This window comes from Protopterus annectens, chromosome 5.part1 (assembly GCF_019279795.1).
Source record: "Protopterus annectens isolate FY-2018-M chromosome 5.part1, PAN1.0, whole genome shotgun sequence".
Classification (NCBI taxonomy): Eukaryota; Metazoa; Chordata; order Ceratodontiformes; family Protopteridae; genus Protopterus; species Protopterus annectens.
This window is the reverse complement of record NC_056736.1, coordinates 750,670,761-750,685,907: the sequence shown is the minus strand read 5'-3', so window position 1 is coordinate 750,685,907 and position 15,147 is coordinate 750,670,761. Positions and strand designations below refer to the sequence as shown.

Below are 15,147 nucleotides of genomic sequence, written 5' to 3'. Positions count from 1 at the left end.
AAAGAAGTATTCAAATATACCCATATCTGGACGATTGTCTAATTCAGGCAGAAAGCCAGGACATACTTTTAAATCATCTGGCGTTTGTAAAAAGGGTTCTAACTTGTCTGGGTAGACCATAAACAAAAAGAAATCACATCTGGTACCCTGTCAACAAATTACATTCCTGGGAGCAAGCTTGAATACAACTTCCTAGATGGCTTACCTCACGCCAGAAAAGCAAACTCATTTGACAACCTACTTCAAACAAGTGGCCACAAAAACCCTGCTATCTGCAAGACAAATACTGTAAGCCTTGGGGTTCATGGCCTCCTGCATTCTTCTAATTCCATATGCAAGGCTGCATATGAGGAAACTACAGTGGTATCTAAAAAGCCTATGGAGTCAACATTCTCACAGTCTAGAAACAATGATTCCTATCATACCTTGCCTATGCCTAGAGTTCCTTTGGTGGGCAGAGGCCTGCCACCAAAACAAGGGACTACCTTTCACACCACCCCCTGCCTCCCAAACCCTAACAACAGATGCATCAGGCTATGCATGGGGGGGGGGGGCTCACCTGGCAGTGAAGTGCATTCAGGGCAAATGGAACCCAAGTAAAATGCACCTGCATATCAATCAAAAAGAAATGTTAGCTGTACGGAATGCTCTGACAGCCTTCAAGGACTGCATTCTTTCAGGACAACTAATGGTAAAGATGGACAACACCACGGTTATGTAGTACATAAACAAGCAGGGGGGTACACACTCTTACCCCCTCTGCAGTCTAGCTATGGCATTGTGAAACTCAACCTAGAGCTACCAAGTGCACCTACAAGCTCAATTCTTGCCAGGAAATACACTGGCAGATGGACTGAGCAGAAACCTTATGGACCCACATGAGTGGAAACTGGAACCAAGGATTTTAAACATGTTGACAAGTGAATGGGGGAGCCCGGATATAGACCTGTTTGCCTCCCCCCAGAACTACCAATTGGACAAATTTTGCACAAGGACTCCCCACAAACAAGCCTGGAAAGTGGATGCTCTGTCCTTCAGCTGGAAAAACCTGTCAGTCTATGCCTTCCCCCCGCTGCCTCTACTCTCCAAAGTACTACTAAACGTCAAAAAGGACAAACCAAGGATGATTTTGATTGCCCCAGACTGGCTGCCCTACACTGGTACCCCCTCCTGTGCAGTGTGTCATGGTTATCTCCATGGCACCTGCCTCAGACTCCTTCCCTGCTGTCTCAACAGGGGAACCAGATTCTGCACCCTCAGCTTCTAACACTGAACCTCGCAGCATGGCTAATTACTTAAATTCTCCCTTACCATCCCTCAGCAAACCTGTGATGGATATCATCTTAGAGGCAAGGAGGCCTAGTAAATCTTAAGCTGAAAAATGGAAAAGATTCTGTGCCTGGAACCAATCTCAAGGGATGAGCACAGCAGCGCCCAATTTACCTCAGATTTTACAATACTTAACTTAGATGCTTCACAAGGGCCTGTCTTTTTCCTCCATTAAAATCCATGCCTCAGCCATTTCAGCTCATTATAGCACAGAACTTCCCCTCTTCTCTCATCCACTGCTCAAGCAGTACCTCAGAGGGGCCAAAAATTTGAGACCGCCCAGGAGAGCTCCAACCTCAGCCTGGGACCTTAACTTTGTATTGAAGAAACTCACTCTCCCTCCTTTCGAGCCAGCTGCTACTGCAGACTTAATTTTTTTTTCTTGGAAAACAGCTTTCCTTTTAGCAATCACTTCAGCTAGAAGGGTATTTGAATTACAGGCCCTTATGGCAGTGGAGCCTTTCATCATCTTTCATGCGGACAGGATATCACTCAGGACCATTCATTTGCCAACCTTCTTTCCCAATCCACAGAACAAAGGGGAATGGATTCTGCATTCCTTGGATGTGCACAGACAACTTAGATTCTACTTGGACAGGACTAAACCTCAAAGAAAATCTGAAGAACTGCTTTTAGCATTTGCTGCAGGGGCAGAGGGGAAGGCTATTTCAAAACAAACCATTTCTAAATGGATAAGCCATTGCATTGATTTCTGCTATAAGCACCATGGAAAACCTATCCCCCAGGGGATCAGACCTCACTCCACCGGGGCTGCATCTACTTCTACAGCCTTTCTCAGAGGTGTTCCTACCAGGGACATCCTAGAAGCTGCTACCTGGAGTTTTGTACATACTTTCACTAAGCATTGCCATTTGCCAGTTTTCTCTAAATCCAGAGCTGGCTTTGCCACTGCTATCTTGCAGGGCCTTATAGCTGCTCCTAATGCTATCTAAACTCCTCCTCCCAACCATAGCTTTGGAAATCTACCCAAATGTAATGACTGCAACAGTGAAACATGAAGAACATAGTACAGTTGTGTACACTTACCATAAATGTAGATGTTCGAGTGTATTCACTGTTGCAGTCCTGTTTACCCTCCCTCCTTCCCCCTAACTTCTTTTAGCTATACCTCTACTTTCCTTTACTATGTTTAAAAGCCTTTTTGGTGTATTTTCTTTTTTGTTGGAGGTATACCTTTGCATTTTTATATTTAATTGCTCCCCATTAGGGGGGCACCTGACATATGGGGCAAGAAAAACTGATGTAATGGTGTCAGCTGCATGTTTTATACCCCTGCCGTCATGGAAGAGGGACAGCAACCGAAGCAAGACCCAAGACTTTGTTAATCAGGCCGACTGAGGGCAACCTGCAAGCAGATTACCCAAATGTAATGACTGCAACAGTGAATACACTCGAACATCTACATTTATGGTAAGTGTACACAACTGTACTTTATAGCTCCAGATTGGCCCAGGCAGCACTGGTATACTTTGCTTCGCAGTCTGTCCCAGTCTCAGCCTTGGCGTCTTCCCCTGATACCAAACCTTTTGGTTCAGGAAGAGGGAAAAATTCTACATCCTTATCTTCAGACTCTGCATTTGGCAGCCTGGCTCATAGCATGAGCCACCCCCAGTCAACAGCTCTAACTCAACAGGTGGTTGAGGTGCTTCGTGAGGCCAGGAGGCTTAGCACTAGGAAATTTTATGCGGAGAAATGGAAAAGATTCTGTATTTGGATGCAGGCTAGAGGGGAATTTTCTTCTCAACCGACTCTTCCCCTCATCCTGGATTATTTGGCTGGTTTCCTTAAAGGTGGATTTTCTTTTTCTTCTGTCAAGATTCATGCATCAGCTATTTCTGCTGATTGTTCTCTTGAACAACCCATTTTCTCTCATCCTGATGTAACAGTTTCTTAGAGGGGCAAGTAACTTAAAACCTCCCAGAAGAGCACCTACTCCTGCCTGGGACCTTAATTTTGTCTTAGAGAAACTTACTCTTCCTCCTTTTGAGCCAGCTGCCATGGCAAGTTTAAACTTTTTATCCTGGAAGACTGCCTTCCTTTTGGCTATAACTTCAGCTAGAAGAGTTTCTGAGCTGCAGGCTTTGATGTCAGTGGAACCTTTTATTATCTTCCATGCGGATAGTCACCCTTCGAACCAATCCTTCCTTTAATGCCTAAGGCGGTGTGTAGCCTGACTCTTAATCAGTACAGTCACCTTCCTCCCTTTTTCCTAATCCACAGAATAGAGGGGAGAGGATCCTGCACTCTCTTGATGTGCTGAGATTTTATCTGGGCAGGACTAAGGACTTGCGGAAATCAGATCAGTTGTTGGTCAGTTTTGTTTCTGGGGCTCAGGGCAAAGCTATTTCAAAACAGACCATTTCTAAGTGGATGGCACATTGTGTACTATTCTGTTACACTTTTCATGGCAAGGCTCCTCCACAAGGAGTTAGGACCCATTCCACTAGGGTGGACTCCACTTCTGCCTTTTTAAGGGGTGTCCCTACTAAAGATATTTTGGAAGCTGCCACATGGACTTCTGTACACACTTTCACAAAGCATTATAATTTGCCTTCGTTTTCTAAATCTAGGGCGGGTTTTGCCACTGCAGTTTTTTTTTTTTTTTTTTAAAACAAGTTTATTGTTTTTAACATACAAGAGAAATATCATAACAATTTTATACAAGTAATTAAAATAGATATGATTATAACATTCAACAAAATAACCAAAGTATTTACAATGCCACTGCAGTTTTGAAGGGCATTCTCACCAACCCTTGACTAATTGGTGTTCCTCCTCCCTTTTCTCTGGGCTTTGGTAATCAACCCATTGGTTAGGGCTGCAACAGTGAAACACGATGAACATAGTACAGTTGTGTACACTTACCATAAATGTAGATGTTCAAGTGTATTCACTGTTGTAGTCCTGATTTCCCTCCCTCCTTCCCCCTTCTGGTCCTCTCCTGTTCTCCTTTCTTAAGGTACAGGCTGAATTTGGTGTTATTTGCCAAAGTGGCTTTTGGTTTAAGCCTTATTTTCTGGGGGCTTCTGACTGTTATGGCAAGAAAGACTGAGGAAGTGACGTAGGCTGCTTCCTTTTGTGCCTGACGCCCTGACGTCTTTTGCACCCGACAGCAGCCAACGTCACTTACCAAGGATTCTGGTATTCTGGCCGACTGAGGGCTACCTGGGATCCGGATAACCCATTTGTAAGGACTGCAATAGTGAATACACTCGAACATCTACAGTTATGGTAACTGTACACAACTCTACTTTTGCAAGTAAATGAAGAGGAGGTTGGATGTTAGTGAAACAGAACCTGTGAATTGTGCACTACTTACTTGCATTTTAAACCTTGACAGATGTACATGTAACACTTTGCAGGTCTAACTTGACACATCCACCTGATGTAAGCATTCACAGTTGCCATCCATTAAACACAAACATTAAGGTAGTGTCTGCACGATGTTTACATCCCTACATGTATCCAGTTTTTTTGGCATGCAACAATTCTAATGAGTTTAGACCTCATTTTTATCTTCACTGTGCTGACAGCTTTGAATGTACACCAGACTGCAACTGTGTTGCTAGGGAAACTGAAGGGAAGCTAATTTGTTTATGTGTTGAGCACAGAAGAAAGGATATTACCTTGGGATGCATCTACACAGAAGTACTGATTTTTACATGATATATCTGCATTTCATCAGATACATATTGCGTATGCTGACATATAACTATGAAAAGTCTGCTTAATGATTTTTATATTTATTTGGATTAAGACACACATTTACACTTTTATCTGTCTGCATTACTTGCAGGTGTACTGTTCATTTGGGGGTGGGGAGCTAAGATGCACTTCTGTCATGGCACAAGAAATGATTATGTTGCAACTGTTACTCTCCTTTTGTTGAGTCTAGCCTGCGTCTAATACTGGCACATTAAAATCAGTTCTGTACAAATCTCACACCTTTTACTTTTTATTCTGTCAGTGTAGACTCTTTTCCATGGCTGTATTTTAAAAGTTGTCAAATTCATGGGGAACACCAGCACAGAGACTACACAGTTGCCTTATAGCTTGTTGAATAGCTCTACCATGTTAGATCGGTTAGTTAGCATGCCATGGTGTTTACCTTGTTTGTGCAGGGGTGTGCACCTCTACATAGAGCTTACTGAATCTAAAAGTTTTCGTGCCCTTGAATTGATAGCGCCACGACACACATATGGTGGAAAATGACCATGTAGGCTTTATGGAATCCCCACAAAACATTAACTTTACCCTTTATTTTCTGTTTACAATGTGCATTTGTTATTCATTTTTTTAACTTTCAGATTACTTGTGTAGTAATATTGCAGCCATTCATTATTTGTTTATTTGTGTTTTTACTGTATTTTTCTTCCTGCCTCGATGACTTAATCCCCACTCTACTGCCCAAGCAGGGAAGAGCTGTTACTATTCAAGGCCATGGTGTTTTGTAGCTTTAATGCTAAAACCTAAATGGCTATGTTTGTAACCATCCCTCTAACAATTTAGCTGGCAATGCACATCAGTAAAGCTGTAATGTTTGTTTATATGGATGATGTAATCCCTCAAGACTGTCCTGCCCCTTAAAGCCAGTGCTCCCACTGGGTTTCTGGTCTGTACCATGGATTCGGAAATGGAAGCAATAGTCCAGGCATGCATGCAAAGAGTGGCAACATTTAAAACCATGTCATTTAATCCTTGCCCTCGTGTTAGTACAGCTACTATTTGAACTTCAGTTGCCTGAGACAACACAGTGAGGGTTTTATCCCACTCTGCTAGTGTTTCTAGCAGATTTATTATTCTTTTTGATGGAGGGTGTTCCCTAGTAATAATTGGTAGGTGGCAAAGTAGAGAGCTTGGGAAATGTGGACAGTCTAGGAGGCTGCAAATTATATCATAGAGTGTCAGTATTATAGGTTCATAGGTTCATACTAGGCTATCTGCCCTAGGGCATTTATAAGCCTAGCCAGAGTGTGTTTGGCTTTCGCCACCCATTTTAAATTAATTTTGCTATGCCCTTTTTCGAGGTTAGTATACTGTGTCTCTGTCTAACAGTGACACAGAAGTGATACCCGGGGTAAACCTATGATCTCCCATCCACTCATCAAGATTCCTCTTGAAGAGAGTCAATGAGGGACTCTGCCTAACCTGGACTGGGAGTTTATTCCAGAGTGAAGGGAACCTCTGGGTTATGAATCTGTCCCTCCAGCATGTCCTATTTATTTCAGTGCTGAGGTTCAAGTCTCTTGAGCGCATAGCTCGATGGGATTTGGATTTTCTGAGGTGCAGCATGTCCATTAATTCCGGGTTGGACATGGCTTTATACGTCAGGCACAGATATTGCCTCTGAGCAGGCTGTATGCCACTGAGTAGAGCTGGAGTTTCTTTAACCGGGCAGCGTATGGCATCTGTTTGAGCCCTTTGATCCTCTTGGTGAGGTACTTTTGGAGTCTTTCCAGTTGCTGCAGCTGTCTGGTAAGTATTGGTACACAGGCCTCCCCAAATGAGGGATGTAGAAAAAAAGTGCATTTGTGGTTTGCTAGAGAAGATGTATGCTACTTAGAACTCATAAAAGAGGGCCCTATCTTACAATAATCATATTAAGAATGTTTCTGTTACATTTTCCTTCCTTTATACCAACTTTGCAGTTTTGATTGATTCACCATTATCTACTCAGGACACCTACTTGGGATACCAACCACAGATGGTGGCAGCCCCTCATATACCTCTACTTCAGGAGAAAAAGGATGTCTTTGTGGTATCACCCACTATATTATCATTCATTAATTTCATTTTATTTTAATGTCTTGTTATATCTCACCTTTGTGGTGCCTTCATCCAGAATTGCATTGCCTTCTGTACAATGAACTGATTCTGGTTAAACACGATGTGAAAATCTCACACCATTCATGTGCTTAAGCATTTCAAAGCAGATGTGGCTAGACATGTCCCAAAGGGAAAAGGAACGTAAAAATGAATGTGTAGTAGAAACTCTGAAATTAATCCGATTATATTTATAACATAGCTATTAATTGCTTTTATGTACTTTTTATTTAGCACATGTAGAGATTAATTTATCCTTTGTACAATTTATATTTTCATTGCAGGACATGGCAGACTGGATACTGAAAGACCCCAGAATGACATCAAAAGATGGCATGAGTTTTAGGTAATGTATTCTACAGTTTATTGTCTGCTCTTTAATATGTAATTCATTCATTCTCTCTCTAATAAACAGCTTTAGCCAGTTCAGAACTGTAGGAGAGCCAGATCCTATCCTAGCATACAGTGGGCAACGTATTGAGGAAGAGAGCACACAAATATGCCCGCTCGCACATGCTGTTGCACACACAAGTACACATGTCTACTTGCACATGCCCTTGCACATGCAAGCACACATGCCTGCTCGCACTTGCCCTTGTGCATGCACATATGCCTGCTTGCACATGCCCTTGTGCACACACACATGCCCACTTGCACATGCCCTTGTGCACACGCACATGCCCCCTTGCACATCCCTTTGTGCACACACACACATGCACGCTCACACATACCCTTCAGCATGCAGACATGTCTGCTCATACATGCCCTTACACATGCACACATGCCTGCTCACACATGCCCTTTCACACACACACACGCTCTTGCGCATGCACACATGCCCTTTCACACACACATGCATACTTGCACATGCTCTTGCGCTCATACACAATCTCACACTTGTGGGCACATACACACATGCAGCTGGAGATGCACACAACAGCACATGCGCACAATTATGCATGCACATGCAGACACATGTGCACAATCATGTACGCACACACAGACACACACAATTATGCTTGCAGATACGCATGGACATGCACACTCTCACACATGCACACGATTTTGCAGATATGCACACACAGACACGCACACAATTATGCATGCACATGCAGACACATGCTCACAATCATGCACGTACACACAGACATGCACACAATTGCTCACATACATGCAGACATATGCACACATGAATGTGTGCTTACACACAAACACACACATAAATAAACATGCATGGACACGCAGACATACACACATAATTGCATACCCACAAGTGCAGGCAGATGCAAACAATCGCGTACACGCATGTGCAGGCACACGCACAGAACTGCACATACACAGTCGTGCATGCACACGTATAGGCACACGCATGTGCAGAGACATATATGCACATGCACTTTCATTCTGGACATGTACCTAGGGGACTTTGGAGTATTGTCAGTTCACTTGTGGTATACCTTTGGCATGTGGGAGGAAACTGGAGCACCTGGCAAAAACCCACACAGATATTAGGAGGTCACTTAGGCTGTACTAATCAAGAACCAAAATGCTTTGGGCCTACATAGTGGCTGAAATGTGTTATTGGAGAAATTTACTAACCGGGTTAACAAACATCTGTCACTCAATCAGTAATTAAATATTTTGGCATCAGATGGTTTGAAACCAGATCCAGAAAAAATCCAAGTTGTTAGTGCAAATACCAAGGCCAGAAGACAAATAGGCAATACACAAGTTTCTAGGAATTCTGCAGTATTTTACAAATATGTTCTTAGAATGTCTGCGATAACTGTGCCTTTAATGAGCCTGTTGTAGCAAAGTATAGACTGGGAGTGGAGGTGTGAGAAGAAGTAGAGTATGTGCTGCTCAGTAGCAGATGCTTCAATAATTAAGTGCTGTGGTGAGTGTGACGCCCCTACACTGCCCTAGTAATCAACCTAGTTCAAAAATACAGGAAATATTTAAAACAACATTGCAGGGCAGTCTCAAATAAATAAAGATAACATCTACGTTATACTTCACTATATTACTAACTGTATCTACGAGAAATTAGTCTACCCTACTTAACGGCAGTCTCAAATAAATAAAGATAACATCTAAGTTATACTTCACTATATTACTAACTGTATCTACGAGAATTTAATCTGCCCTACTTAACTTACTTACAGCAAGGCAAGAGCAGAAGGTGGTGATGAGTGGATGTCTTGTTAGGTCAAAGACAAAATACAAAATGCCCAGTCTCTCTCTCACAGAGTTCATAAATTAATATCAAATATTACTGCTGGGTTAGCTTGGATGACATCACTTTTTGTTGCCTGACCTTAGTTCCCAAGCTAAACCTCCATTGTCAGAAACTACCAACATTTACCATCTCTCTGTGAAAATACATAGCCTTCAGATGTTTGCAACTGCTAGAAATCATTAAAAAAATACCACAAAACAACACAGAGAGTCCCCTAGTGTAGACATCCTGTCTCCTGTTGACTGAAACTGAAAGATAACTTCTCTTGTTTATGGCCTGTCAATAAAGTACTTCAGTCTCAACTATTCTTACGTTTTGCAAGCTAATCTCCTGTTAAAATACATACATCTAAACAATTATAGTAAAGTAAAAAAATATCTCTTCAGCACAGACGTCTACGCAATATGACATACAGTTCTAATATAGTGGTAACACAAGCAATTGCATCCTGCTGATATTCACAAGTGACACATAACCATTTACAAAACTCCAGATAGCTGAGCTGGCAGTATCTCCTTCTGTCACACTTCTATATAAATCATATTAATATTCTCAAATGACATAAATATTTACAAAACTCCAGATAGCTGGTCTGGTAATATCTTCTTCTGTCACACTTCGATATAAATCATATTAATATTCTCAAATGACATAAATATTTACAAAATGCCAGATAGCTGGGCTTGCAGTGTTACAGTGACAATAAGCCATCTGTGTTGCAAGCACGTATCAGTCGGGATGGTACAGGACTTGTCATCCTACAAGAAAACAGATCAGTTGCATGTAGGTCAGAAACATTTCCATTATGTGCAAAACAGATGTGCTCAGAGAAAAAAAGAACTTCAATATGCAATACAGAATGGGTGTGAGATATACTATGACTATGTGTCTGTGGTGAAGAAATTCAGTTGGAAACCAGTGACAGACTGTTGTAAAGTATATTCAAAAGGACCTTACAAAAAGCAGCCCTGAAATTGCAGAGAATGTTATTCAGCGTACAGAAGTATGACTCAAAAGTAAAAATACAGACCAGGCAAGGGACTACAGATATTGGATATGTTGAAGAAGAACATATTAGTGAAGCATGTTACAGTACCACAAGAAGAACCCAAGATTCTTTGAACAATTATGCTGTTAACAGATACAGAAACAACAGTTCTGAAGAAAAAAATGCTGAACATCCCTGCTTCCAAAAATGACTGCAACCTGAAGGGGTAGCTCTTGGTAAAGTAGCCAAACCAGTGACCATTGTAGATCATGGAGAAGGGGGAAAACTATGTAGAAAACTCACAGAGATGTTTAAGGCAGATGCAGCTAAAGTGAACATAAGGAAAGGAACATAAAGAGGTGTCACAACTAGTCCTGCTGCACGAAAATTGAAAATGTGACAAGTGTGGCAGTCAAGAGATGGAAAGGTAGGAGAGGGACGTGATTTATGAAGTTTTATCTCCTTTTAAAACTGTAATGTAGTAAGAACTGTCCCATAAAGAAGGTGAAATGTCATGCAATTAGTCATGTCCAGTACTCCAGATATAATATCTTCATGAAGAAACCAGACACACACAGTTTCAGTTTGTTATATAAATAGCCCATGACATCTAATGTAATGGTAAAGTAATATGTGGACATCCAGATATATGTATAACATAAGACAGAGTATGTCATCACGTTAAGATACTGGATTGTACTTAACATGCAAAGATGTCAGGACAGTGTCTTTTGTCACAGGCATGGCTTTAACCTTTATATTTTTTGTCTTGTCATATCAATGGATTACATTTTATATCAATGATTTCACACTTGTATTTCAGCAAAGAGTAAGTTTATTTAAAAGGAATATTAAAGGCTGTTTTTTTTAAATATAAAGTAACTCATATCAGTCAATATTTGTTCTTGCAGATGGTCCCTTGTACTCACTGTATACTTTTAATTACCTAAAGTAGGTAAGTTAATAAACAAACTGATGGAGCATGCACAGAGTGCATTCTTGTATCAACATGTTTAAAAAAAAAAAACAGTAGATTCATAGAGTAGGTTTAGTATTCACTTTTAATTTTGGCACATGAATGTGTATTATGTGATGAAAATACTTCCATGTGGACCTAAAGTTATGATGTGCAAAGCAATAGCATGCTCTGTTACCTAGTTATCACTTCATTTGGTTTCCCTGCCTTGTTTATTTTCCGCAGTATTTCTTTTCCTGGAGAGGGTCGATACGAGTGTTCTGTAACAGGACTGAGATTTGAAACAACAGCAGAGACGACCATCACATACAGGTACTGTTCATGGGATCAGTACTTTCCTGACATTACAAGGCGTGGATGGAGCCCGGCAAGTTCTCTATTTGATATCAAAGTTACAGGTGCAGAACTCGCAGCAATTCAAATCCCTCACTTCCTCTGCATAGATGGTATGTTGTTTTAATCGGCTGTCAAACTCAAAGTAGTTCATATCCTTGACTTTTTATTTATTTATGTATCCTAATGTCTTGGGTTTCTAATACAGTGATGGGAACAGCCACCATTCCTAAGTCGGGGTACAATTAGAGTTCATGAGACTTTTTTGTTTATTTTATTTTATTTAACATTTGGTTACCAGGACATTCCAACTTGGAACAAGCCAATTTTCAGCAGAGGCCCAAGGAGAAATGCTCCAGACACATGTTTTTGCAATGTGGGAGGAAACCGGAGCTTCTAGTGGAAACCCACACGAATGCAGGGGGGACATACAGACTCCGCACAGAAAGCACCCTAGCTGAGAATCGAACTGGAGAACCTCTAGCTGACAATGCAAACCGCTGCACCACTGAGATTACTGTTGCTTCAGTCTTTAGCATTTGTCAAAAGCGCTGTTCTAAGCACAAACAATGTCCCCAGAATGTCCTGTTTTTGCATTTCATATGAGGTTACTTGTGTTGGTAACATGTTTAGGTATGATTGATTGGCTGGTAACATGTTTAGGTATGATTGGCTGGTAACATGTTTAGGTATGATTGATTGGCTGGTAACATGTTTAGGTATGATTGGCTGGTAACATGTTTAGGTATGATTGATTGGCTGGTAACATGTTTAGGTATGATTGGCTGGTAACATGTTTAGGTATGATTGATTGGCTGGTAACATGTTTAGGTATGATTGATTGGCTGGTAACATGTTTAGGTATGATTGATTGGCTGGTAACATGTTTAGGTATGATTGATTGGCTGATAACATGTTTAGGTATGATTGGCTGGTAACATGTTTAGGTATGATTGGCTGGTAACATGTTTAGGTATGATTGCGAATTCTTTTCTGTATTAGTACTGTCACTCCTACCACTGTCTGGGTGTGTCCCTCCCACATTGCTGTCACTCACTCTGTGTATAACACACTGTATTAGTTGGATGTAGACATTTCAGTGACTTTTCCTTCTTTTGTCCCTTTTTTTCACTTCATAGGTTGGTACTAGGCTATCAGCCCTAGGGCCTATACAAGCCTAGCCATAACAATTCCCTGGCTATTTCTTCCCACACTATTTACTTCCCTGGACCCCTGTCTAGAAGACTGACTGACATGATCCCCGGGGTGAATTTCCTTTCTCCCATCCAATTGTCAAGGTTTCATTTGAAGACGGCCAAAGAGGCGCTCTGCTTGACATGTATGAGCAGTCTCTGGGTCAGGAACCTATCCCTCCAGCATGTTTTGTTCATTGTGATGATAAGGTTTAGATCCCTGGAGCATGTGGCTCTGAGGGACTGGGATTTCTTTAAGTGTAGCATGTCCAACAGCTCTGGGTTTTACATGGCCTTGTATGTTGAGCAGATATCGCCTCTTGAGTGGACGGTATGTGACAGAGTATAGCTGGAGTTTTTTAAGGCGGTCAGCGTAGGGTACCTGCTTTAGGCCTGTGATTCCTTTAGTGAGGTATTTCTGCAGTCTTTCCAGTTGTTGTAAATGTCTTGAGAGGTACATACCAAACAGGGTGTTGTATTCTATAATGGGTCTAATGAGGGATGAGTACAGTGGGACAGTCACCTCTTTTTTTTTTTCCTGGATGAAAAGCCCTTAGTGATGAAGCGTGCCACATAGAAGGATTTCCTGACTGTTGTGGCGATGTGGTTATCGAAGGTGAGACCACTGTCTACCTGTGTCCCTAAGTTTCTCATCACACTTTCGGTGTTTAGTGTACTGCCACCTATGTAGTAATTCACGGGTATATGTTTTTTCCCCCAAGGGGAAAACTATACATTTCTTGGCATTGAGTTTGAGCCCATGGCTCTGGCACCAAGCAACTGTTTCTGTAAGGCCCTTTTGTAGAATATCCACATAATTTGGGGATCCAGTAATGGCTCCCAGTTTGCAGTCATCTGCAAACTTTGTTAGCCAGAGTCCCTTAGTGTTGGCCTGTACTTCAGAGAAGTAGATGATAAAACAAGAGCGGTCCTAGGACTGAACCCTGAGGTAATCCACTTTTCACTTGTCTGGAGATGGATTTGGAGTGGGCTACTTTTACAATGTGGGTTCTCTCAGTAAGCCTCTTGGCATCCCATCGAGTGATGTAGGGATTAATGACCAGCTTAGTAAGTTTATCTATGATTCCAGAGTGTGGGATGGTGTCAAAGGCCTTGGCAAGGTCCAGATAGGCTGTGTGGATCACCTTGCCCTCGTCCACAGCTCTGGAGACTGATTCAAAGAAGTCAGTCAGGTTCAGGAGACAAGATCGGCCCTTCACGAAACCAAACTGGGTGGGGTCCAGTATTTGAAAGTTGCCAATGTCTTTGTTTATAAGTTCCATGGTAATACTTTCCATGGCCTTGCAGATCAGGCTTGTTAGACTGATGGGGTGGTAGTTCCCAGGATCCAGGGTGGATCCCTCCTTGTGGAGTGGGATAACTTTAGCTCTGCGCCACTCAGTGGGCAAGGAGCCTGAGGTGAGGCTATGATTAAACATGACACTTAGGTGAGGTGCCAGTTCATTTTGCAGTTCATGTAGTACACATCCCAGGATGTTATCTGGTCCTATGGATGCTGTATTCTTAGCTTTGGAGAGTGCGGTTTTTACCTGTGTGGCTGTTATTACCAGAATATGGCAATCTTTTGGTATTGAGATGAGCCCGTTAGGGGGTGAGACTGGGGTGAAGTTGGCACAGAATCGATCTGCCAGGATATTGGCAATATCCTTGGGATCAGTATATTTAATGCCATTCTGTTGTAGCTCACAGCAGATCTGAGCATTGCCATTTAGATTCTTGACGTAGCTATAGAATGCCTTGTGGTTGTCTTTGGAATCTTTGGCAATTTTATTTTTGTAACTAGCTTTGGAGGATTTTATACAGGATCTCAGCTTCTTACTGAGGCTGGTAAGGAAGTTTTTTTGCATCCTGGGGTTTTCCTCTTCTCTGCAATGGATGTCCTTCAAGGATGCATCTGCAGTCTTTACAAATGGGTTGTCCTGTCGTCAGGCAGCCCTTGATTCCAAAGTCTGGGTCCGGCACTTCACCCGGCGTCATTGCGGCAGTTTTCGGGTATAAAGGCATCAGCTGACGCCATTTTCCTCAGTGTTTCTTGCAGCAGAAGCTGTTGTGCGGTCGGTCAGATCCATAGATTACTTCTACCGAATACTACAAGACTTCTATAAAGCTAAGTACCCGTTGGGACTCTTTCTTGCCTCAGCCGATGTCAGAGAAAGTTAATAACTGTTTATCTTGTGGGAAACAAATACCTCATAAAGATTTCCACTCGTACTGTATACACTGT

General features: G+C 41.9%; 1 protein-coding gene across 1 annotated transcript in view; it reads left to right on the top strand.

Moving 5' to 3' along the window:
* The window catches only part of LOC122803639 (NACHT, LRR and PYD domains-containing protein 1b allele 2-like), a 466,610-nt gene that overhangs the window by 236,331 nt on the left and 215,132 nt on the right, over positions 1-15,147 (top strand). Inside the window, exons 4-5 of the mRNA XM_044073390.1 lie at positions 7,458-7,519; positions 11,602-11,822. Of these exons, the coding sequence (XP_043929325.1) occupies positions 7,461-7,519; positions 11,602-11,822 (280 nt within the window). The 5' untranslated portion in view covers positions 7,458-7,460. The remainder of the gene's footprint in view (positions 1-7,457; positions 7,520-11,601; positions 11,823-15,147) is intronic.